The 24,266-nt window shown below is 38.7% G+C and overlaps 1 protein-coding gene across 1 annotated transcript; it reads right to left on the minus strand.

Annotated features, from left to right (window-relative positions):
• Window positions 1–529: 529 nt before the first annotated feature.
• LOC140944307 (striatin-like) lies at window positions 530–24,189 on the minus strand. Its single transcript, XM_073393463.1, has 18 exons — window positions 23,765–24,189; window positions 21,357–21,460; window positions 19,573–19,728; window positions 18,510–18,761; window positions 17,018–17,235; window positions 15,936–16,115; window positions 14,179–14,204; window positions 13,956–14,040; window positions 13,093–13,376; window positions 11,466–11,521; window positions 10,770–10,886; window positions 9,304–9,351; window positions 8,168–8,289; window positions 7,443–7,610; window positions 6,790–6,930; window positions 4,802–4,909; window positions 4,131–4,217; window positions 530–3,357 (listed from the first exon to the last, which is right to left on the minus strand). Exons 1-18 carry the CDS (start codon window positions 23,927–23,929, stop codon window positions 3,188–3,190), a joined length of 2,487 nt encoding a protein of 828 aa, XP_073249564.1. The 5' UTR covers window positions 23,930–24,189; the 3' UTR covers window positions 530–3,187.
• Between the last annotated feature and the right edge of the window lie 77 nt (window positions 24,190–24,266).

Here is a 24,266-nt window from a genome sequence, read left to right on the forward strand (position 1 = left end):
TCTTTTTTTTTTATAAGAATGTTGTTTTTCCGGCCCAGGCTGAATATTCTTAGTTTTCTGCCGATTTTAGGCTGAAAATTTTCTTGTATTATTCTTAAATTATAGCTTATGACATTTCCGTTTTAGAATTTATTGGGGTATATGTATATGTATTACATGTACCGTTCATCGAACTGTCATTAGCGTTGAACATAGCTAGTGCAGGTTTTTTCGTTTTGTTGGCTAGTTTCGCCGTTCTGAGAAAGGAATAATTTTATACGGTTAAGTTAAAAACATAAAATTGTATTGTATTTACAGATGTTTCAACACACAAAATTATATCTATCCTTTTCAAAATCTCAGCCTTGGCTTTATTCTTAAAATTTCGCAAATTTCAGCCTGGATATTCTTATAAAATATATTCTTATAAAAAAAAAGAGTGTATTTGTTCATCAACTAAAGTTAAGTTAACGCCTTTAGGTCAGTGTTCACGTCAACGACGGTGTATAATTTAACTTCGGTTAATAACAATACATCAATAATAGATGTATTTAAAGAGGTTCAAGTTGTTTATTTATAGTTCCTCGTAATCAGACAGTTCTCGTCTTAACTTTAGATTAGCCGTCTATACAAGCAGTTTTTTTAAAATCAAAATTACTGTACAATTTTCAGCTCAGAGTAACGAAAAAATACTCGAGCAAATAATACCTCAGCCATTCCTTAGGATAGAGAAGTATGGTAATCGTAAGACTCACTGTAGTATGGCAAACCAACCTCATGGCCCAAACACACCAACAAAATTAATCATTTTCTGACCGAGCTTTAGAAAAAATAATAGAAACGCTGATTATTTTTCCTTAAATGTTGCTCGTAAATGGCTTAAAGTTTGCCCAGGTAAAGCATCCCTTTCAAATTTTAGATTTTGTTTATTTTGCGACGTCTCCTATTCTGTACATTACAAACGAGGAGACTGGAACGAGGTTAACTTTCGCAAAGACTTCTGGGACTGTTACTAGAGACGGGGAAAACAAGCTTAAGCAACATCGACGGCGACGGCAACGAGAACGGCAATAAAGCAATAGGTTTAGATTGGCAAAACAACAACGTTGCACGTGCATCACACTTTTTTGCACATTTCTTTGCCGTCGTAGCACGACTACAACGTGAAAGTGCCTAATTTCACGTTTTGTCGAGGACGTGAAGACGAAGCAACGACATTCTTTTCCTTTTCCTGAACTTTGATACAGTCTTTTAGAATTCAATTCTAGAAACATTTGCCAGAATTTGACGAACTGAACGAGATGGAATAAGCGCGATAAAGTTTGAAGTAGCGCGAATTCACTTTTTGAGTGACGTTTTCGTACACGTCGCCGTCGTTGTTTTGCCCTAATAGGGACTTTAAGATCCAACGACACCGAGGGTAACGAGAACGTCAAAAAAACAATGAGCTTCATAAGGAAAACAACAACTTCGCACGTGTATCCCGATTTTTTGTACATTTCTTTCCTGTTTTTGCACAACTACGACGTGAAAATGCCTAATTTTGCGTTTTATGGAGGACGTAAACAAGCAACGACGAAATTTTATTTCTCTTTCTGAGCTTGGATTTGGTCCCTTGAAATTCAGCTTCAAGAGGGTTCGCCTACATTCCACAAAGTAAGTCGGTAGGAATAATCGCTATAAAGACTGAAGGAACGCAAATTTACTTTTTAAGCGACGTTCTCCTTGCCGTCGCGTCATTGGATCCTTAAGTCCCTAATACCTGACCAGCGCGTCCCCAGTTACATCCCAAAAGTCCTTGCGAAAGCTAACTCGGCCTAGTTTCTTCTCGTTTCTAAGTGGCGAATAGGTTAAATGACGTACGCAGTAAACGTAAACTTAAATTGTGCATTCCTTGAAGAAGGGATGGCCAGCTTATCTGTGAAACGCAATTTAATACCGAGTTTAGTGTGAACGGGCCCTTAACAACACTACAGGCCACGTGTTGCTTTGACTGATGAAGCATTCAAGTCTAAAGGTGTCAGGCTACGACTCAAGTAAACTTGTTCTTCCGTAATGGGATGTTAACGAGACTAGACGAGGGCGGCGGGAAAAAATACAGATGATTGAACAGTCGAAGTATGAACTATTTTGAATTCTGTAGCCTGGCTTTATAATTAAACAAAGAAATGGTCCAGTTGTCTGAATCACATGCAGTCCAAAATCCCTTTCACTTCCTTTCACTGGAAAAGTGAAACAGTTCATCTCCGGCTTTTTGATATACCACACCAGAGTTCTCCCTTTGCTCTTTGCCTGCTTTCCTTTCTGTGGCTGTTTACACGTTACACCCTTCCCTTGGACAACATTTGGATCATTATACGTTTCTGGGAAACTGCCCACCTACCCCTCCCCTAAGCCAACATTTTACCCCAAGTGAGAAGTAAGTGATGATCCAAACATTTTCTGTCTTCCCTCGAGAGTAGAGAGAAAGGGTAAATGTTACCCCCCCCCCCCCGGACCAGACATAAACTGAAATAATACCGAGGTCCAGGGCTACTAGAAGTGTCTCCGAGTGTTCCTGCGTCTTAAACGCCAATCATCTAATCAGGAATTACTAACGTACTGGGTAAGTTACTGCGATGGTTTAGAAATACTAGCGTTCTTTGCAGTCGCTACATATCACATCTGCAGTCACTGGTCCTTTACTGGTCTCTTTCTCTCCTTTTGACCAGAAAAGGCGTGACAAGATTATTAACGTCATCCAATAGGAAACAGGGATGCGGGTCGTACACGAAGAGATGATGATGAGAACGACAGACCACAAATGCATCATGTTCCCCTGTAAGCCACGTAGTGAATAGGAAAACCAAAATTTCAAACCTTAAGGTGTCTTTTTCCCCAAGACTGTAAAAAAAATATGACCTTTTACACCTCTTAAGCAGTAAAACCTTCACTAGGCTGCCATAAGCTACTATGCTTGAGTGAGTCACGATGTCTTTTATGTCGTTATACCGAGAGGAATCTATTTAGTGTCAAATTTTCTGGTATCATCTTGTGAACCATTTGCGTGACTTGCGTGACGCACATTTTCAGCCAGTGCTTCCGCAGGTCACGTCATATTACGGTACCACAATTTTCCCAGAATCAATTCAATAGCACCTCTCCGCGTTGCTGTAGGCCTCATGATGTTAACGTGCGACGAGCCAATTTCGCGCATGACAAATGCTGGTCAAACAAAGACCTTAGCCAACCCATCGGCGCCAGCGCTAGCAATGTACGGTCGATTAGGATGGAAAGCAACGTCATATATGGCTTCATCAAATTTCTTCCGATGTGAAGTTATTTCTTGGACGCATGTTTTGCTGTCCAGATTCCAGAGACGAATAGAACAATCATGGCCTTAAAAAAACAAAAGTGTATCGTTAATTATTATACCTTGTACTAGCCATCTGCTTTTTTTCATTGGCTAAGAGCCTACAGTTAGCTTTAGAAATCGCCGCAACCAACTAACCAGCGATTAGTCGGTTATCTGCTAGAAGACAGCTGTCAAACCGAAAGGTGCACGAAATGAGCGATTTCCAAAAGCAGTGTCAAACTGCGTTCCGTGCGACGGTGTGTTTGTCGTTATTTTCTTCAAAACGAGGTCTAATTAAACAATTAGATTTTTGTGACATCCGGAATAACCCAGGTCTTGGTGATCGTCACTTGCCTCGACCTTGACCTATACTCTGGTTATCATCCAATAATTGCTTATTAAATGATTGAATTGGCCTGACATTTCAATGTCATCTTACTGCAAAAAAATACCTGCCAAGGGGTTTCCCAAGAATTTAACTATCTTTTATCTATCTCTCCGAGATCACCTGTTGACCAGAAAACTTGAGAAATCTGGGTACAAGCTCTAAACCGTAGTGCGTTTTTGCATGACTTCACATGGCCCATTACATGTTGATGTACTTAAAGCAATAAAATGGCGTCCATTCTGGCTTGAGGCCAGTTAATTGGAAATTCCCTTTTTTATGTACACACCTGTTGTTGTTCCAGCTAACTAAAATAGTCACCCGTCGCGTGAGTACAACGCTGTATTTTTAAGGGACCCGGAAGAAATAATACTAATAATAAAATACCCTAGATGCTCAGTTGAACACTATGAAATCTTATATTTATCATACTTCCTGAGAGGAGGTAGAGGCCATTGGGATCCACTGCCAGACTCGTGACTGCGTCCAGATGAGCTACCATGGTGTGGACCTGTTTACCTGTGGGGGCAGAGGAGATTGATGTCATATATATTCAATTCAGTCGTGAAGAAATGCATTTTAAAATAGGTATTTCAATGTCTGAATAAAACGTGTAGCCAGTGTCAAACGCGGGAAAATGTGTTACCAGGGCAGTTTCAAGAGAGCACAATTATAAACAGCAAGGATTCCCGGGGACATTTCTGTCGAAGAATTAGAAAAAGAAATGGTGAAAGACCTTTTCTTAGCTTTTATGATTTGTTTTCCCAATTCAGCCCACGTTTTGTTCGGTGACGTGAATAAACGGAACATACAAGTTAAAGGGTCTATTTTAGCCGACATACAAGCTTTGATATTTTCAATGCTTTTAGTTCTCGATACTGGAACAAGTCAAACAGCCAGGCATTGAGAGTAATTTGTCACCCATGACAGACAAGTGATTGGTAATTACATGGTATACTCAAGAAAGTAGGAGATAATTTCACTTGCGTTTTGCCAAAACTTTTAAAAAGCACGAATTACTTTCCTTTTACACTTCTCATTTGATTACACATCGGAATTCAACAATAGAACCAACCAGCTTGTATGATTTTGTTTATACTTACCAGAATTGTTATCGAAAAAGCGTATATGTCTGTCCTCATGTGCAGTGACTGTGAGGGGGAGGGTGGGGTGGCTGACTACTTTGTTGATTTGAGTTGACGGTGAATTATCTGCGAGTAAAAAAGGCAGTGATAGTAATAGCCCATTTCCGAGTTCCAAAAGCTCTCACCTCCAAAACGAGGCTAAGTGCAAAACCTTTCTTGTGAAAATTTGTTTTATTTGTACGAGAATAAAAAGTCACTTTCACATCAATAGCTGCGCACTTAACCTCGCTTGGGGCAACTAGAAAATAGCTTATTTACTAACGAGTGTAATGTTAACTAAATAACTGGAGGCAGTTCTAAGTTTCAAATATTAGGATAAGAACCTGCTCTTTTTATAAGAAAGGAGAGAGCTTTAGATTCTAAGACGATTACGAATACGAATACAAGATTTTCTCATTACTACGTAGTGCTCGCGCGAGAACCAGCGTCATTTTTTGCCGGAAAATGTGGTAGCTGTCGTCATTCTACTACAAGTTTTAGCGCGAATGTCGTGGTGGCGAAGAGAAGTTATCAAATGTTAGAGTTTTATCATTTTGCGATCGGGTAAGCGCGTAGACTCCTTCACTAACGATAACAGTGTAAACTTTTCTAATGAAATATGGTAAAATGAAGCTTTCCGGGAAGTTTATACTTTGAGAATACGCGAAAAAAACTTCAAGTCAAATCTCGTACTCGTAGTCGTTCTCGTCCTCGAGTCTACATGTAAAGGTCTCTAATAGGGAGCTTAAGCAGCGACGTTTTTGAGCAACGCAGGTCAACCGGGAGTAGATTTTTTGCACACTTGAGCCGTAATTTTGAGCAAATTCTTGGGTAAATCTTCTCTATAAGAGTAAAGACACTTAGCAATACAAATTTGGCCGTGTCAAGGCATATTAGGAGAGAAAAAAGCTCACTTCCGGTTGACGTGCGTCGCTCAAAAGCGTTGCTGCTTAAGCACCCTAATGAACCATCCAGAGCGTGCTGAGGAGCTACTCCTGCCCATTATTCCTTTACATCGCAGTGCACTTCACAGGGCTCGAAGTTAACTTTTTAGTGCACTTGCAAAGTTTTGCTAGTAAGATTTTTTTCCACTAGCAAACTGGTGAGACCAATAGCAAATTCTTTCCTTTTGTTTGAGAGACATGGATGATTCTAACTCGAAAACGTTTGCTAGTGGATATTTTTTTCACTCGCAGATTATCCAAATCACTCGCATTTTGTGAGTTTGCGAGCGTCAATTTCGAGCCCCGCTTCAAAAAACAACGTCAGTCCCACGTCTTAAAGGGGCTATGTCACGAGAAGATATTGTTGTTTTCAGCTTAGTTCTGTGCAGGAGTCATTACTTAGTGCCTTTACCCACCGTTCACAAAATACCGGGCACTCTAATCCAGTTCTGGCCCCTCTCTCTCTCTGTCACGCAACGCCGTGAGAGAGGGTCCCTCCCTCCTAGCATTGCGTGACAGAGAGAGAGAGGGGCCAGAACTGGACAATGGGTACTCCTGTAGAGTTATGAAGATATAAACAAACTTCATCAGGTAATGTAACAATAACCATGAGGATTTTTAGGTGATTTTTGCACGAACATTATCAAAACTATTTGCGAATGATGAGCTCCGTTTATCGTTTGTCTCACGATAGTCGCTTAAAACTTTTTTTAATCGTTGAACGCAACGTTTTGACTGTTTTCTGCTGGTCGTCGTCAGGTGCTGTTTGTCGATTACCTCTGCTGTAGTGATTATTTGCCTGCGTGCAGACATCTCCTATCGTGAAAAGTAGACGCGCGAGAGGCACGCGAAAGCGGGGGGCCTTTCCGCGGCCCCTCGCGGCTCGCTTCGAACGGCCAAACAGGAGACCTTGCTCGCAGGCCATCCTATCTCACGCTAGATAGCTTCCTAGCCCTTCCAACATTGGACTATGTTGAACTAACCATAAGCTTGTAGTGAAACTAAAGCACACTATCAACTTACTGTATGTTTTTGCGCTGTCGAATGATACTACGGGAGCAGCAGTTTCCAGATCATAAATAATACACTGAGCAGATGAGTACGCAGCAACCATCTGAGATGTCTCAGTGCGAATAAAGTCGATTGATGTGGGAACGCCATCAGCTATTGAGGAGTGAAAAACATGGAATCACTGGTTAAACCATTCAAAAGACAGTTATCCTCCTACTGTACAAGGTGGTTCTAACTTTTCAGTCGGTGGACGAAATCCCGATACGAATTTATCGAATTTCCGATACTGTTTATTATGTTGTACTAGGCAGTAGAAACTTTTAAACTTAGTAGTTTGATCACCCAAACATAAACTAACGCGAAAAAAACCTTCCCATGGTACTGTTCAATACGTTGCATAATTTGCGACTAGACACTTGGGGGACAAGACAAAATGCTTTGATGTGCACAACCAATTCAAAGCAATTACCATTCCTACAGCTAAGTATGAAAGAGATAGACTAGTTCTTTATTATGGTTTGATCGACAAGTCTTTTTGGAATAAGAAAAAGTACCATATCACGTGGTTACCATGTAATCTGACGGTAACATTTTAGATAGTCATGAAATCTTACGGCGAGATAATTGAAACGAAGTGAGAGCTGACCAATAGAGACACCACTTACCTTGTCCAGGGACATAGCTGTTTAATAAAGGTGATTTTAGCGTGGGACTCCAAAGCTTGCAGGTTCCATCTGCTGAAGCAGAGAGTAACTGCAGCGAACCAGTCTGCACTGCTAGGTCCCATACTGCATCGGTGTGTGCAACAAGGATGGCACTCATATTTTCAGAATCTGGAAATAAATAAATTCCACATTTTTATTGTCAATTAAATATACACTTCCGCTTCCTTTAAACAAACAAGACACGCATGTTTCACCCATTAATCCTCCACCCATTGGCCAAACTAGGAAATGTGCCCAATAAAATAAGCGCTCCCGATCTCCCCTCAATATTTTGAATACATTTGACCCTAAAATTGTGGGACACACCCAATTAAAATCTCTGACTGAATTAATACATAGTAAGGATATCGTGGATATTGCAAGGAAATCGTCTGATTTTTCGGTCACATTTTTCCAAACGTTGAGTACACGAGAAGCATTACAGCAGAATAGTTTCTTCTACAGTATATCAGATCCACTTCTTTCTTTCTCTACGTGCCAGCCATATGCTTTACAAACTCATTATTTCAGTTTGTCAAAGGAAAAACATGACGTTAGTGACCTCCCCCCCCCCCTCCCCTCCATTAAGTGCTCCACCACCTTTTTAGCAAAATGCCAAAACAAGAAAGGAAAGAAATAATAAGTGACATAAATAATCAAATAAATACTGTACTTTGAAAACTTACGGTAAGGTCCATAAGGATCGATATCAAGAGAGGGGATACCCCAACAGATAATTGTTGAGTCAGCGCTCCCGCTGAAACACATCTCACTTGTGGAATTTATTACAACAGATAGAACAGGTGCACTGGGAAAAGGAAAAAAAAGAGTGTCAATGTATTTTGTGTTAAAGTACTGATTGAGGACTTCACTGGAGACGGGACCGCCACTCTACGATGTCATTCGAGCCACGCGAAGTTCTAGCAGTTTGCAGGGCAAAGTCAAAGACCTGAGTATTGGTCCAGCCCCCCAAAAAACCTTACTACACGCTTTTTAAATCATAGTTTACACTTTGAAAATTTTATTCTTGTATTTCACCTTCCCATGGTTTCACCAATTCATCCCTGCAGTAAGCTACGCAACACCTGGTGATGAGATTTCTGGGTTTGCCCCCTTCCACCCTTTTCCAGGCTCCAACATAGTTATGTCAACTGACGTGAAAAACCCGCGGGTTTTCCCAACGTCCAGGTACTATCCGAGCGCCTGATACAGGGTAATCGTTACTAAAGCTGATACTCAGTCCCGGAAATCGTGTGCTACTAGCACCCAGTCTCCCTGAAAATTCTTTCATGATTAATAAAATGAAGCAGAGGTGTCTCTTCTGATGGCTGTAAAGTAGAAATCACTCACGACTTAAAATACCTAAATGGCTAACAATGGCCAATCACTTCAGTTGATAGGTAGGGGTGTTTTTTTTTTCTTTTCACTCCCCCACTGCCACAACCCACACAGTTTTCGTGAAGGCACATAAAACAAGCGGTCGTTATAGCGAGCCTAACCGTAACGGTAACAGCAACAAAAGCGTCACTTATAAGCATGCATTTATTTTCTTTTAACCTTCTAACTTCCTCAGTTTGTAAAGTATGGGGAAATTCCTCTTGGACTACATTTTTCGAGAAACATTTGTGGCGAAATAATGTTTAAGTCCTCCAAAAACTGTTTCATTACAAATTAAACATTCGTATCATTGTGAAAAGTTATTTTGCATAATTATTAAACAAACAATGCTTTTTGACATTCCAATTGCCACTACCCTTGTGGTTACTTAAGCTCCCTAAGGAAGAATACGATGAAGTCAATAAGTGATTTTTCTTGAAGTTACCTATGTCCTCTGAAAGTGTAGATTGGTTCAACATCTAAAATATTGCTCCTGTAAATTTGAAAAGACAGAGAAACATCACTACATGTATGTATTCTGTGACATGCATACATAGGGCAAAGGATTTCCACAGCTGACATCATTAAGGGCCCAGTTGTTCGAAGGCCCATTAGCGCTAACCCTGGGTTAGTTTTTTACCCAGGTTTCTCTTTCTTTTGTTCAAAAGCATTTTCCCGGATAATTTTTTCTCTTCTTTTTAGAGCATCCAATCATCAATTGTAGGCAAAAAGAATACAACTGAATTTGCTTCCCAAGCTTTCATATATGAAATCAAATTTCGCACTAACACTGGGTTTACTTAACCCTGCTTTGAACAACCCAGCCCTGAACCATACAGAGTAGCAGAGGAGCAGTGTACTTTTTATTCTCATCATTATTAGCATTCTGGTACAGTCAACTTTTTGTATACTGGACCCTGTAGGGACCTTGAGTTAGTGTCCTCATTAGCGAGAGTCCGCAATAGCGGGAGTTCATTTCAGTCAAACGTCTGCAAAATATTTTTGCCTGGGATTTAGCTGCTGTCTGATTTATTGGGATGTCCGTTATAGCAGGGTGTCCGCAAGGTGAGAGTTGATTGTATTACTGTTCTGGCTGCTACTACAGTCAACTCTCTCAAGGCAGACAGATTTGGGACCGGCACTAAGTGTCTATCTTAGAGTGATGCCTGCTTTGCACATGTTGAAGACTGCAAAATAAAGAGAGCAAGAAAGAAAAGGAACAACTCGTGGTGTCCGTTTTACTGAGGTGTCCGTTAAGAGAGAGTCGACTGTATCACCATGACTCCCAAGAGAAAAATTAATAGTTTGAGTTAAGAAGTTTGATGTGAAGTTTAAGAAATTCTATGAATCAATAGAAAGGTAATGTGCATTTATTCTACGTTATCAACCAAGAGTACAATAAGCATTTTTTAGTTTTATAACGCACTCTATACCAGTGTTTTGCAGGGAAATTTCTGCCACATGTAACTGAATTACATTGATGTCACTTAGAGAATATTAATTGAAACCAGTTAATGACTACTGCTACCACTTGAGGTTTACCAGCTGTTTTTTTTTTTCTTAAAAAACAGAGTTTAAGTTTACTGATATAAATAATAGCCTGCGTTGCAAACGTAATCTGACCTCGGTTAGTAACGTCTGCGAAGCAGCGGCGAGATCCTTGTTCTCGGCCCCAAACCAGCTGAAGGAGTCACCGGGAGTGTGTTTCGAATTTCCTTTTATCCTCATTAGTAAATCGACGATGGATTTTTAACAGGCCAATCATGGAACGTACTCAAATCTTGGTGTACAGGTGGAAGCCCGGAACCAAACAAGGATCATTTTTGGCGCTGTTTCGTAGCTGTTTTGTCTGTGGCACAGGCTAATAAATAACTATTTCAAATAAAAATTAATAGAATTTAAAAATCTCACTTTTTCTGTGGTACAGTCTTTTGAAGATTCCATAATTTTAGTGAGTGATCTTCTGAAGCCGTTATGAGAGCAGCTTCAGTCGGGTGAAAATAAAGAGACCTTATACTGTCAAAGTGACTGCAAAATAAATTCAAATATACAATCAAAATAATAAATATATAAATAAGGATGAAGAAAATAATAACAGTCCCACAAGGGTCCTATAACAATCCACAGCTACAGGAAATGTAAACATTGATGCTATTTATTTTGCTCATGAGCACGAAGAAGAAAAACTTGTCCAAAGATTATGACTTGAGTCCATCACCACTTCCAGCACTACTTCTATTAATTTTGTCTGAGTAAGGCCTGGTTTGCAGTCTCATGAAGGTACACCCAAAATACCTCCATAACTGCCCATATTGCCAAGGATACTATTCCGATATAAGACCTCAAGTTGCAATACCAGCCATTAAACAACCTTGCAGGCACGCCAGCAGTATCAACTTGTAATGGCTCTTATGACAGTATCTGAGGCAGGACCAACAGCTACGTCACCGGTACCCAATGTAAGCAGGTGGCTAACAAGAACCAGGCTTGATACAACTGAGCAATCAAGACACACGTCTTCCTCTGAATGATTAAATCTGTATGTGCAGCTCTGTTTTGAAGTTAACAAAAAATATATTTACAGGAAACCTTTTCATTTCTGGGTACCTTCTTAATGTGTACTTCGGGCTCCATGTCTTTCTAAATTCTTCCTTAGCACTCACCTAAAGAAAAACAATGTTTAATATTAAATGTACATCATGACCACTGCACCTCAATAACTCTCATTGAACCTACATTGTATACTTTCTGATAAAAATTCTATTTGTAGCTTTGATACAAATATATTATAACATGTGTCTAAGGAGTGGAACTTGGAGCCAGTAAGAACAATTCTAGCTAGTGATGATGAGATTGGAACTGGGTGCTCTGGGACAGATTTCAAGCCCTCCAACCTAATCAACCAATTATGGTGTCTCCTGATTTTTTCTTATTAAACCAGGGTTTTCCTCAAGAATTCCAGTAGCAGGAGAAAGCTGTAACTTTTGAAAGGGGCTCCACAAAAGTAGTCAGAGGCTATCAAATGTTAGCCGGAGAATTCCATGCAGTAAACAGAGAATTATCCGATGCTGGATGCCTAATGAACACCCTGTTAAACTACTAGCTGCTAATATCTTGGATTCCATAGCATCATTAACTGTACAGAGTATACATCATGCCTGTGACTACAGCTGTACATATATAGAGGATATTACATGGCGGTGAGAAGATATGAATTTTATGTTCGAGTGGCAAGAACAATATCTCACGAGTGAGCGAAGCGAACGAGTGAGATATTGTTCTTGCCACTCGAACATAAAATTCATATCTTCGAGCCAACCTGTAATGTTCTTTTTATTATATGGAGAAACCAATTCAACAAAAGCAAAAGGCGGGAATCGTGACGTCATTGAACGATACGACACTCGCAAAGGTGACCTACGGAAAATACGCCACTCGGGTCCCGGATGAAGTGGCGTATGGAATCTACGAGTGGTTTAGTTCCCAGTAAAACACTCTCCTCCATATAATAAAACTGGGTAACTGATGGTACAGCCTTATTGTGGGTATGAGTACTGTGCAAGTAATATGGAGTTTTACCATTTACAATGGTAACGGCAGCAAAACCTCAAACAAAAAGTGAATTTGTGTTGCTTCTAACTTCTTTCTTATTCCATCTTGTTCAATTTGAGTTGTTGTTTTGCTTATCAAATCTATTGCTTTTTTGCCAGGGTTGTTGCCATCGCCATAGTTGTTGCTAAAGCTCCCTGATGAATACTAAAACAGTGTCTCAGTACTCAAAGATCAACTTTCTTCAAAGCAGCCTTTAGGTGACCTAAAAGTATAGAAAGGTTGCCAGATGCAAAATTTTGGCAGCCAGAGGGAAAAGGACACCTTGTGCAACACTTCATGAGGGGTTTGAAATAATCAAAATGGCTACCCAACTATTGCAACAGAATTGGAAGAGCACAATGGCATCTCAAGGCTTAACCTTGAAAACCTTGGTAAAAGAGAAGAAAATGGAGCATAAATAATATTGAATGCAAATGTTTACCTCAGTTTAGCTTTAGAAATTACAAGAAGTAAGAGAACTATGGTTTGGCACATGACCAAATGGTGACTTTTGCTGCAAGTTTAGTCACCAAATGTTATTTTTACTTGCCATAGTAACAAAAATCGTCACTGCTTGGAGAACTGTTTCAAATAAATTATTGTGATACAGTTTTAGTGGGATACAAATAACATTGACACTTACTTCATAAGAGAGTGCTTCAGCTTCATTGGACACAGTAAGACTTGCCAGTTCACCAAGACCTAGTGCACTCTCAAAAGGTTCATCCACTGCGGTTGTGCCCGCACCTGACGAACTACTTGGTACTGAAACACTAACTATGGGTGGAATCTCTGACGTAGCACGAGAGCCACTTAGTCTGACTGGGGGTGGAATGTTTATGATGGGAGGGGCAGGAGCAGAGTGTGGCATTTCATCTTCTCCTTCTAGATTTGCCAGCATGGCCTGAAGCACTGACTTGGTTGGTCCTATGATTAAAGAAAAAAATTACACATTATAAGGGCTTGAAAAAAGTCCCATTGGGTAGTTGGGGACAAGTAGATTTTCTTGCTGGGTAGGAAACATTTCTTGCTCACTTGCCCAATGGGCAAGGGCCCAGGAAAGTCATCCTCTGACAAAATCATTAACAAAGATGAGCAAGAAGTGGCCACAGGCAAGTAAAATGTCAGAAATGCTTTCCCAAAAAGGACATGCTGTAATCCAGGTTTTTTCTGAGGCCTGCATCATCCATTTGATTCATATGTTAGGAAGCCTTACAGGGTGTATAGGATTATAATAATACATGAAAATTAATATTAAACTCACTGCAAGAGACCTTTCTAGCAATTCTACTCTGTCAGTAAGCCACAAAATGAAATGAGGTTAAGGCTTTCATGGGCAATCTCACAAAAAACACTGTATTTTGACAATTCAAGCCTTGAGTTGGTACTTGTGTCTTTTGCTCAAAGGAAAGTGCAAAGATATCATTTTACATTAATCAGCTTTTTTAGTCCTCCAACGTTACCCCTTTTAACTTTGCTGCCAATTGACTGCTGGAACTTGCTTACTTTTTGGGCTCTTTTTGTTTTTCTTCTCTTTCTTGTACTGTTCCTTTAACTTTGCCAAGTACGTTGAATCAACTCCCCACTCATTCTAGAACATCAAATCACACAAACTAATCAACCACAATCCTACCATGATTATTCTTTAAATTCAAAGTTACATATGTAGATTGCACATTTACCATCTACAAAATCTCATGAATAGCCATGAACTGTAAAAAGCACAAACCTGGGTATCTGTTTCATCTCTGCTTTCTGAAGAGAGAAAAAACAATTAAAAAACAAAATACAAGAAAAGCATACTACTAAAACATTACAGTATATGTAACAGCTGTATTTATTGGCATAAAAATAATCTTTTTTTTTTTAAGTTCTAGACAGAAGAGAAATAATCATAAAGCTTCATGTAAACTGCAACATGTGTCTTGCATACAAACTCTAAGTGGTAGATTGTTTCCAAAAATTTGATAATTAAATAACAAGTTCCTTTGCAGGCTGCCCAAAAGCAACATAAAGAAGTAAATACAGCTGTAAATAACCCTTATTCCAAGAAGGAATTTGATGTTGATAACTATCAAGGTGATGTTATACAGGACGATTCTCAAAAACGATTTTTAGCACAACACAGCAATGCAATGTTGGAACAATGCTGTAAACATTCGAAACTATGTCACAACAATCGTGCAACGCTATGTTGCGCTAAAAATCAACATTGCAAGTCATCTCCTGTAATGATGATGATAATAATAATAATAATAATAATAATAATAATAGGTTTATATGGCACATTTAATCTAAATGAATTAAGTACAGTAATTACTTCTAAAAAGAAAAGTCTTCAAACGTTGCTTTAAAGTGGAAACAGATTCAGAGTATTTAACCCATTCGCCCCTGAACCGCCCGTAACCGCCCGTGCGGATCCAGGTCCTTTCTACCCTTTGTGACGTCATCAGTTTTAACGGTCAAGGACAACTTCCTTCAGTAACTTGTGCAGAGTGAAGAGATCTTTCAAACCATACCAGAATGACCACAATTCAGTCAAGGACACCGGAGAAAGAAGCAAAAAACCACGTGACAAGGACCTGAAAATCTCCATGAAGATCTTGTTCCATTACCCACCTACCTTTCCTTTCACCTAATCCCAAGATCCTAAAAGCTTTCCTAAAAACTCTTCCCACCAAAATGAAGCCTACTAAATGCCCAGCAAGAGAAAAAAAAAATGAGGCAAGAAAAGCGAAAAAAGAAGGGAGGAGAGAAAGCGAAAAGTAAAAGTCAAGACTGCTGTGTCACTTTTAAACCCAAAAACTATGTCGAAATTTTGCTTTCTGCGCATGCCCGAACTTCGCAAGCTGATATTTTGCATCTGGATCAGAAGGCCGCCAAGTGTACGACCTGTAGACCGGTTTGTGGTAAGTTTTAGCTCTTTATAGCACGACAGTGACCAGAAAACCACTCGACTAGCTTCAAAACGCGTTTTTCGGCAAAATCTCCAGGAGCGAATGGGTTAATATGATCAGGTAAACTGTTCCAGATTTTCAGTGCATAATATAAAAAAGAGCAGTGTCCATAATTCACAGTATTAACAGAAGAAACTTGTAAAAGCAATCCATTAATGAGAGGACTAAATGATCCAGTTGGTATTGACAAGGAATGAAGACAAACATGCACTTTTTAATAAAGTAGCCTGGCCACAGATGAAAGTAAACCTCTGGTTAAGTCTGTGCTGAAATCCTTGTTCTGAGCCCCACCTGTGTACAAGGATTTGAGCACGCACAATGATTAGCCTGTTTAAAAATCCATTGTCAATTTACCAATCAGCATGAAGGGAAATTCAAAATGTACTTCCAGTAAGTCATTGAGTCTGTTGGCAGTTCAAAACAAGGAGCTCTGTGCTGCTTAGCAGACCTAACTAGCCAGAGTTAGATTAGAATGTAAATCTGTGATGCAGGCTATAATTAAGGTTCTGATAGAAATTATTATAAAAACCTTGTGTTGTAGGTTCCTCTGGCATGTGAATATCTACATCATTATTGTCTTCCATTTCAATCACTGTTACGTCTGTTTCTGAGCCTGAGTCTTCACCCATCACAAAATCAAATTCTGCAAGCGCATCTGCTGTTTCCTCATCAGGAGTTAACATTTCTTCAACAGCATCTTTGCTCACATCTTAATTAAAAAAAAAAAAAACATAAAAAAGAATAAAATAAATATTGCTAAAAAATTAATCACTTCTTACAATCAGGGCTGCCAAAAAGTTTTTAAGTAGCAGGCTGATAATGAAGAGTAGGCGGCTTTGGAACTCGCACCAAAAGCACAAGCTCTTGAGAGCTGAGGCATCTAGGGACATTTTGAAATATGGCGTTTCCAGGGGTTTTTTTAAGAGGTATTTTCCACTGCAGACGCCATGTTGTTTCGTCAGTATAGATGTACATGTAAGACTGAGAAAAATGCCATCAAAATGTCCCAGGCATTCCATGACATCGCATGGTTCTAACATTTCACAGATCTAAACCAGTTTAAATATGCATTCAATGACTTTCAAAACTAGGAAATGGATGATTTACAATTTTATTCGATGGTGCTTATTTTTCGTTAGCAGTTATGGTAGAAGGAGATGAAAGTAGCTGGCTAAGGATGGCTAACTAGCCAGCAATTTTGGCCAGCTACCTGACCTTATTGACAGCCCTGACTATGTTACAGTAAATGCAGGAGTGCCAGGAAAAAGCCCAATTCACTTTTGACATTGAACTACAGTGGAACCCTGGTAACTTAAACTCTGACGGGAAACGAAAACAGTTTGAGTTAGCAGGATTTCCAGTTATTGGGTTAAATTTCAGTGAAATTTTGTTTAAGGGAAAGGAATGTGTTAATTTATTTTAGGATGACCTAACTAAAAGGCTTTCTAAGGTAGACGCATTTATAAACAAAAACAGACTAATTTGTCCAAAAAAGCTATTCAAATTTCCAACAGCAAACAGGTTAAAAATGCAAAAAGTGCCCCATTTCAAGTGCCAACTCTCAACTCCAAAAAAATCAAGGGCACTACACTGCAATTCACAGTAACTAACCCGGTTTCGCTCTCTTGGCAAATCTTCTTCCCACTCTCATGTCATCTCTATCCTCCGATTCATCATCAGCACTCCCTCCATCGTCTAACTCATCATCATTATCTTCTTCATCTTCTACATCATTCTGGAGGAAATCAAAGTTTGCAAGTACTGATGCTTCTGTTTCAGAATCATCATCTAATGGAGCATCTCTAGAACTGCCTGGTCGCACTGGAGGCCTGTTGAAAGAATACATGTACCACTGTGTCACATACTAATGTAATCAGATGCAATCTGGAACAGTAAAATGTGAATATGAGATCATCCCAATTCTTTGGACCTGGATAAAAAAGTCAGGAAAACAGAGATTCAGATTAATCGAGAATGCGACTAGAAATAAGGTCTTCATTGTAGCCACTTTCACTTTTTCCAGTTGCTAGAATCCTAAGTGTTGTGAGGGGATGAATCCCATGGAGTAGGGGCAGAGATGCTCAATGGAAAATTAGATGAGGTGTGCTGAATGCCCCTCAGCATTATTTCTAAATGCGTGCAAGGATTCCTTTTGCTTATTAAAATGACAAAGGATTTGAAAATTCATTCGAAAAATCTTGAATATTATATTTGAAAAGTTCAAGATACAGCCATTCAGCAAAAACTAATTTAACAATTTCTTAAGAAATACATGGACTTCCAGACTGTGTGTCTGGCAATCCATACATCTCTTAGTAAATTTTCAAGTTTTTAAATAGCTGTACAGTGTATCTTTTTCACTACTGGCCCGATCAACACCAAACTTCAGAATTTTACAAATCTTGCTTTCCTCTTGCTGACCAAGTGGGTCTCCTGTTGCTTATCCCACAATACACAGACTCATACCAGTCCTTGAAACTAGGTGATGACAATTCTGTTACAGAAGGACTTTGTCACATACACAGAGCTTTCCTTCAACTTTCTGGCCATAGTACCAAAGATGGAAAAAGATTCAAGTCATTCACTGAGGACATTAACTTGCGGAAAAATTTATGCTTTGTGAAATAATGTGAAAATGAGAAACATGTATGAGGTTGGCCAATAAAGGGGAGGGGGATAAAAATAACAGTTACAGTAATATTATTGATCCTGCCTGCTGCTACAAAAAGGGGTATTAGTTACAAACCAAGATTATTTGAGTTCAAGACTGATTGTTTCCTTAATTACAAAGTTAAGCTCTAAGAAAAATAAGGGGACCCAATGCTCTGAACCTGTGACATTCTGCAGCAGCATAGCTCAGAATAATTATGATTTTTATTCAAACACACAAATAGAAATTTTCCACAGTGATCTCCATTCATTTCCTTACAGAAATAGTTAACACAATTTGATAAACAATCAAAGAAATTTTTCCTCCTCTCTTGATGATGTGTAAATATTGTTAGGAGAAAGCTAGTGTTGATCACTCTTGGGATTAAAATGGGTTAAGAGAGGAGGGTTCAAAATTGCACAGGTATTTTTTTTTGGACATGGAGCATCTTACCGTTTTCCAGGGGGTATAGAAATCATACCATCAGCTTCTTCTTCTGAAAGTTTTCTACTTGATTCTATTCTCTTAGGAGACCGAGCATTCTCGTCGATAACTGCAAACTCCTCTCCACGACCTTTACCAGAAATTCCATTAGTATGAGGATGGTCAGGAGTAGAATCTGCGACTGAGAGGCCTAGAATAGACCTTACACGTGATGAGCGCACATCTAAAATAGTGTCTGTGTACCCAACCTCTTGAAGATACCTGGAAAAACAATGCAACGTCAAACACTAATAATAATATCAACCCTAGCCTCCCCTCCCATGCAGATGTTCTCAAGGCTTTGTCACAGGTTTCTTTCCCACAAACATCTGGTGAACATTTTATAAACAAGATTGATCACAGTTCTTCTGTAACTTGAATTCCCTTAAAATCTTTGCTTGCTCAACACGCAAATTATAAACCAAATTCACTAGCCTAATAGCCAAATGCACCAGCCATGTGGTCATGGTTATTTAAATGTTATTGTGAACTTAATCGTAATGTTATTGTGAATTTTTTTGGCACTGTGCACAATAGACAATAACAGGTTGTTAAAACAATTACCAACCCTGGACTAAATGAAAGCTCCTCGTACAAACTGCATCACATTTGCCTTTGTCTAGGATTTTCACCAGCTTTAAAACTCTTTTACTAAATACTGCATTTCTGTGAATAAATGCCCAGGGTGCTTAATTAAAAGTTTGGCTAAAAGGATGGGTGCTAATTTGAAGGAGGGCCCTTAATCAAGGGGATAGCTTATTAAGTTATCCTGTTAGTAATTAAGCATACCTTAGTCCCATTACAGTTTTCACACACAGAGTTATCAATAAAGTGGCAATACATAGAAACAGGTTTTCCTTATAATACCATTATACATGTAGAAAGTCATGGGGGAGCGGAGGGGCACTTATTTAAAGGAAGCACTTATTCAGTATCTGGGTGCTCATGCGGGGAAGGATGCTTATTAATTAGAGCATGGGTGCATACAGTATTCAAGGAAATACAGGATGCAAAAACGAAGGACTAAACTTACTGCCGCAAAAGTTGACGCCCCTGTCGCCAGTTGACTCCTTGTTTACTGTTATTGGTATTTGCATCATGGCAAGGCTCCTGGTTTACCATTTCTTCTTCCTTGTTTACTTTTTCTGGTGACAAATCTGTACCATACTTTAATCTATGATATTTTGCCCTGTAACAAGGAAGTAAAAATTACATGATTACGAACAAAATACAAACAATATACCTTATGAGGAAAGAAAGTAATCAACATGTCAAGAGTGTGGAAAAATTCTGAGTATGGTCTAGCCTAGATGAATGTAACTCAGTGGTTAGAGCATCCAACCAGTGTGTGGAAGGTCATAGGCTCAAATTCATATCAGGGACACACATTTTTTTTCTGTCCCACATTCGTGACATGTTGATTAAATCTTTTCTCACTTCTTTATTGAGGTTAAAATTTTCTATCATTCTTTATATCATTGTACAAATAATGTTTTTATCTTTTATGGCAACCACAGCAGTCACAGCTTGATTTTAAAATACTATTGGATGTAACAGCAAAGCCTACCCAACAGGGTTGTCATTAAGAGCTGGGGGCCGGGGATTTTCCCCGGCTACTTTTATTGGAAAATAGAAGAAAAATAGAACCAAAAGAAATCCCTAGCCGTTTGATTCCCCGCCTACTTGTTGTATTTACCCAGCAACTTGAAATCTTAGTGACAACCCTGCCCAATATGAATACCAAAGAGACAAGGCACTCAGAGTGTGTACAGTGTATTACAGGAAAAGAAATATTACGGAATTGTATGAGAACAGTATCTTTGGGACCAAATGAGCTGTCCTTTATAGAGAGGTGCCTTAATCAAAGGATTTGATATATAGATCTTACAACATGTGGAATTACGACTGTGAAAAAAAAAAAACAAACAAACCAAAACAAAACAAGCTGTGCCCCAAACTCAAGTTTCTTTAAAGCTGCCTTTTGGTGACCTAAAATAAAATGATGGCCAGACGTAACATATTGGAGGCCAATAAAATGGAGCGACAGTTGATGCAACATTACATGAAAGGTTTGAAATAATGAAAACAGCAGCCCAAATATTCCAATGGAATTTGAGTGTTAATGTGATATCTCAAGGCTTTAAACCTGGATAACATAGAGAAAATAGATAAATTTTAAAGAAAATGGAGCGCTTAATGATGTTTCATGCAAACTTTAATTAGGGCTCACAAAATATTTGAATTCCAGCTTAATGTCCACTGGGAAAGAAGCTTTCACCAATTGCTTTCCCAGGGCCACTTCCTGCTTGTCTTAGTTAATGATTTTGTTGGAGGATGACAAGTCATGGGGCAAGTAAGCTTTAAAAGTTACTTGCCCCAAGGCTGTGCTCTAAGGAAAATTGAAGGGAGCCCAGTGCTCTGAAACTGTAAAATATAGGGTGCCTAGCATAATTATGATTTGTATGAAGAATCTGAGATTTTCTAGTCACCCAAGGACAAAAGTTAGGCACCAGGGGCCACCGGGCTCTGCTAGAGCACAGCCCTGACTTGCCCAATAAGAAAATTCACTTGTCCCAGACTACCGGGCCAGACTTTTTTCAAGCCCTGATTTATAAATCCCAATTGAGCTGTAAAAAGACCTTAAAAAGCACTAAAAGCACAAAAGAGCATTAAAAACACTAAAGCTTGGCAGATGACCACTGAAAACAGATGGCCAAAGTGGTGACTTTTGCAGCAATGTTAGTTGCCCAAAATTATCTCTAATCAGCTTGGTGGCCAAAATGTTTGCAGCTTGAAGAGCTGCGAAGTTTATAGTACCTTTCCTGTTTGAGAGCATACTCCAGCATCTTAATTCTCCTGATCAAATCATGTTTGAGTTTTTCCTGTCCTTTCCTCTCCCCTTGAAGAAATGCTATACGTGCCTGAAAATAAGATAATGGTATCCACATGTTTAGTACAAGCTCTAAAGCGCTATGACATGGTCATATTCACATACACTGTAACATCAACAGCTTTCCTCAGCAATGTATAAATAATATGGAGTCATCTACATGCTTCTTCCCAAGGTATTAATTTTAGACTCAATGATGGGTCAGAGGAGAGGCATTATTAATGGTTACTATTATTGGGGTATGGAATATCTACATGTACAGATGTACATCACTGAAGTCTGTTAATTAGTTCCAGGAATCAGTCACGATTTCATTGATCACAGGCAATAATCAGATTGTCAAAAACAATGGGTACACCGTAATCAGATAAAAAATTAATGTACATGCACCCTACAGATTTGTCTGCCACTTTCATCTAAAAGAGCATATGTATCAGATTAATTTTGTTTCAAGTTTTTTTTATTATTATTATTATTATTATAATGAATGAATCACATACCATTATTACCTACTAAAGTGGACATACAGCTGTACCAGGAGAAATGGCATGCTGTACAATAGGACTGGAGTGGACTTGTGAAGTTTGAAACCTGCAGATCTTTTTTTGAGGGAACACAGTTTCTTTAAATATTTTCTTTCCTAAGGGCACGACACAGCTGTACACCTTTGGGGGTGTGTAAAAAACCATCTTTATGAATAAAGGCTACAGATGTAGACTGCTCTTCACCTGAGCAAGTTTTTTTGCTTATGACAGAATCTTTGATTTTAAGGACCTTACACTTCACAAAGCAACTTGTCGTCACAACAGACTTACAATAGCAGACATGTAATAGCCCCTATTATAGGTCAATTATTCCTTCTGTCAGAAACAACAAATTCCTTGACATGGCTTTATGAAGGAAAAGAAAACGCTTGTCCCAGGAAAAAAGTGGATGGGACTTTTTAAGTCGATTGCACTAGTTTTTAATTTGCAAGCTCAATGTCCATAATATTCAATATAGATAATATCACCTTTTTCATTACAATGGTATTTTTGTTTTTACCTACAATATTAAGTGTTAGCCCAATTATAACTTACTGTTCATGATTTCAAAAAAGTACATTAAATTATTAAGATCACTTGGAAATAAAGAAAAGGAACTCAAATTGCCCCTCAGTGATTTTAAAATCTCTGATCATGATTTCATTAATAAACCACTGGACGCTGAATTATTAATTCTATCATAACTTTTACTAAGAAGTCAAGGGATACAATAAAAGTCAGCTAAAGCATTGTGCTAGATTTCATTCACCATAAACACATAATAATCTATTCAATGGAGCTTGTTTACTAAATTTCATTAGTAAACAACACTACTCAGGCAATAATATTTCAGACTATAAAATAACTGTTTCAGGACAATGCTATTTTTCAAAGGAGAGAACAAGTCAAACAATAGACTTGACATTTAACTTGTCAACAAGCTAAAAGGGGTTTAATGGTGCAATCGAGTTTTGCTTAAAGAAATGAGATTATCCCTTACTACACTGTACAGCTTTATCTGACACCACAACTGACTTTACACCACGATATAAACCAACTCCAAATATTACTGTGCATCATCAAGGAATATTTTGTTTAATATAGACATATATAAATAGATTGACATTTGCTTTTTTCAGGTAGAAATCTTAGTTTGTCGTTTAAAGCTACTGTGAGCCAAAGAAAAAAGATTTAAGGAAAATTCAGTTAGCGAAAGAGCACGCCATATAAGCCTGAATCTTAAACCAATGCATTTGAAATTGAATTGGACTCAAAATAAAAACACCATGACTTCGTCTTCTTCGATCTTAAATGAGAACATTACACCAGAACAAAGAAAAACTATTTTGAAACTCGCAAAATGGGTCATCGTTTGAGAACTATAAAGAACCAATATATCTCAAGATTTCTGCATATCATGAATTGAACATCAAGCTTGCATAAGTGAAAGATACGCACGATTGTAATTCATCGGCTTTACGACGATACATTTACACGAAAAGGGACAACAAGGCTTAATGCTTTCACATAAAAAAAGACGAGTTTCTGGAAGACCTTTTTCCAAGCATTCTATCAAGATGATACTTCGCAAGTAACTTTACGTTGGACCAAAACACTCCAAAGATCAGGTCAACAACGAAAAGCTAGGCGAAGGGTAATTTATGATCAAAAGGAGGAGGTTAAGTTTACAACAATTCCCACTTAAAACGCTATAAACGTAGATTGTATAGCGTACCAGGGTATTTTATACAGTTATAAAGAAGATTTAACATTCAAAGGCTTCTGAAATGACAGTAAATTATATATATTACCTGCAATTCTGCCTTTTCCACATCCCAGTGAGCGCGATCCATCTCAAATCTAGCCCATTCATGTTGAATAAAGTGTAAAATACCCGGTATCGTGTATTTTATGCTTGAGTCACTCTCTTGGTTTTGAGAGGAAACGGGAATTTTTCCCCCACTGTCGTTATCCATGGCAAACTTGAAGCGACAACTCTCTACTGGATGCAGGCCGCCATTGCAAAGTTTAGCACGCGACAATCGATCGCTGCAAGAGTAACACCGAACGCGCCAAAGAAACTGTCATTTGATCTTTCATCTAATTTCGTAAAATGAAGGCAGAGGGTGTCCTTAAACACTGGAGGACGAAGACAATTGTTTCTGCTTTATAATAGAGTAAATGTAAAGCCTTAACCTGTCCAAAAAACCGCTATCTCTTTTATAATCCCCTCTCAGAAATGGAAGACATTGAGATTGCCTATTACGATAGATCACATGACATCTTCTCTCTACTATCACCCTATCAAATTCC

The sequence above is a fragment of the Porites lutea genome, chromosome 7 (assembly GCF_958299795.1).
Source record: "Porites lutea chromosome 7, jaPorLute2.1, whole genome shotgun sequence".
NCBI classification, from domain to species: Eukaryota; Metazoa; Cnidaria; class Anthozoa; order Scleractinia; family Poritidae; genus Porites; species Porites lutea.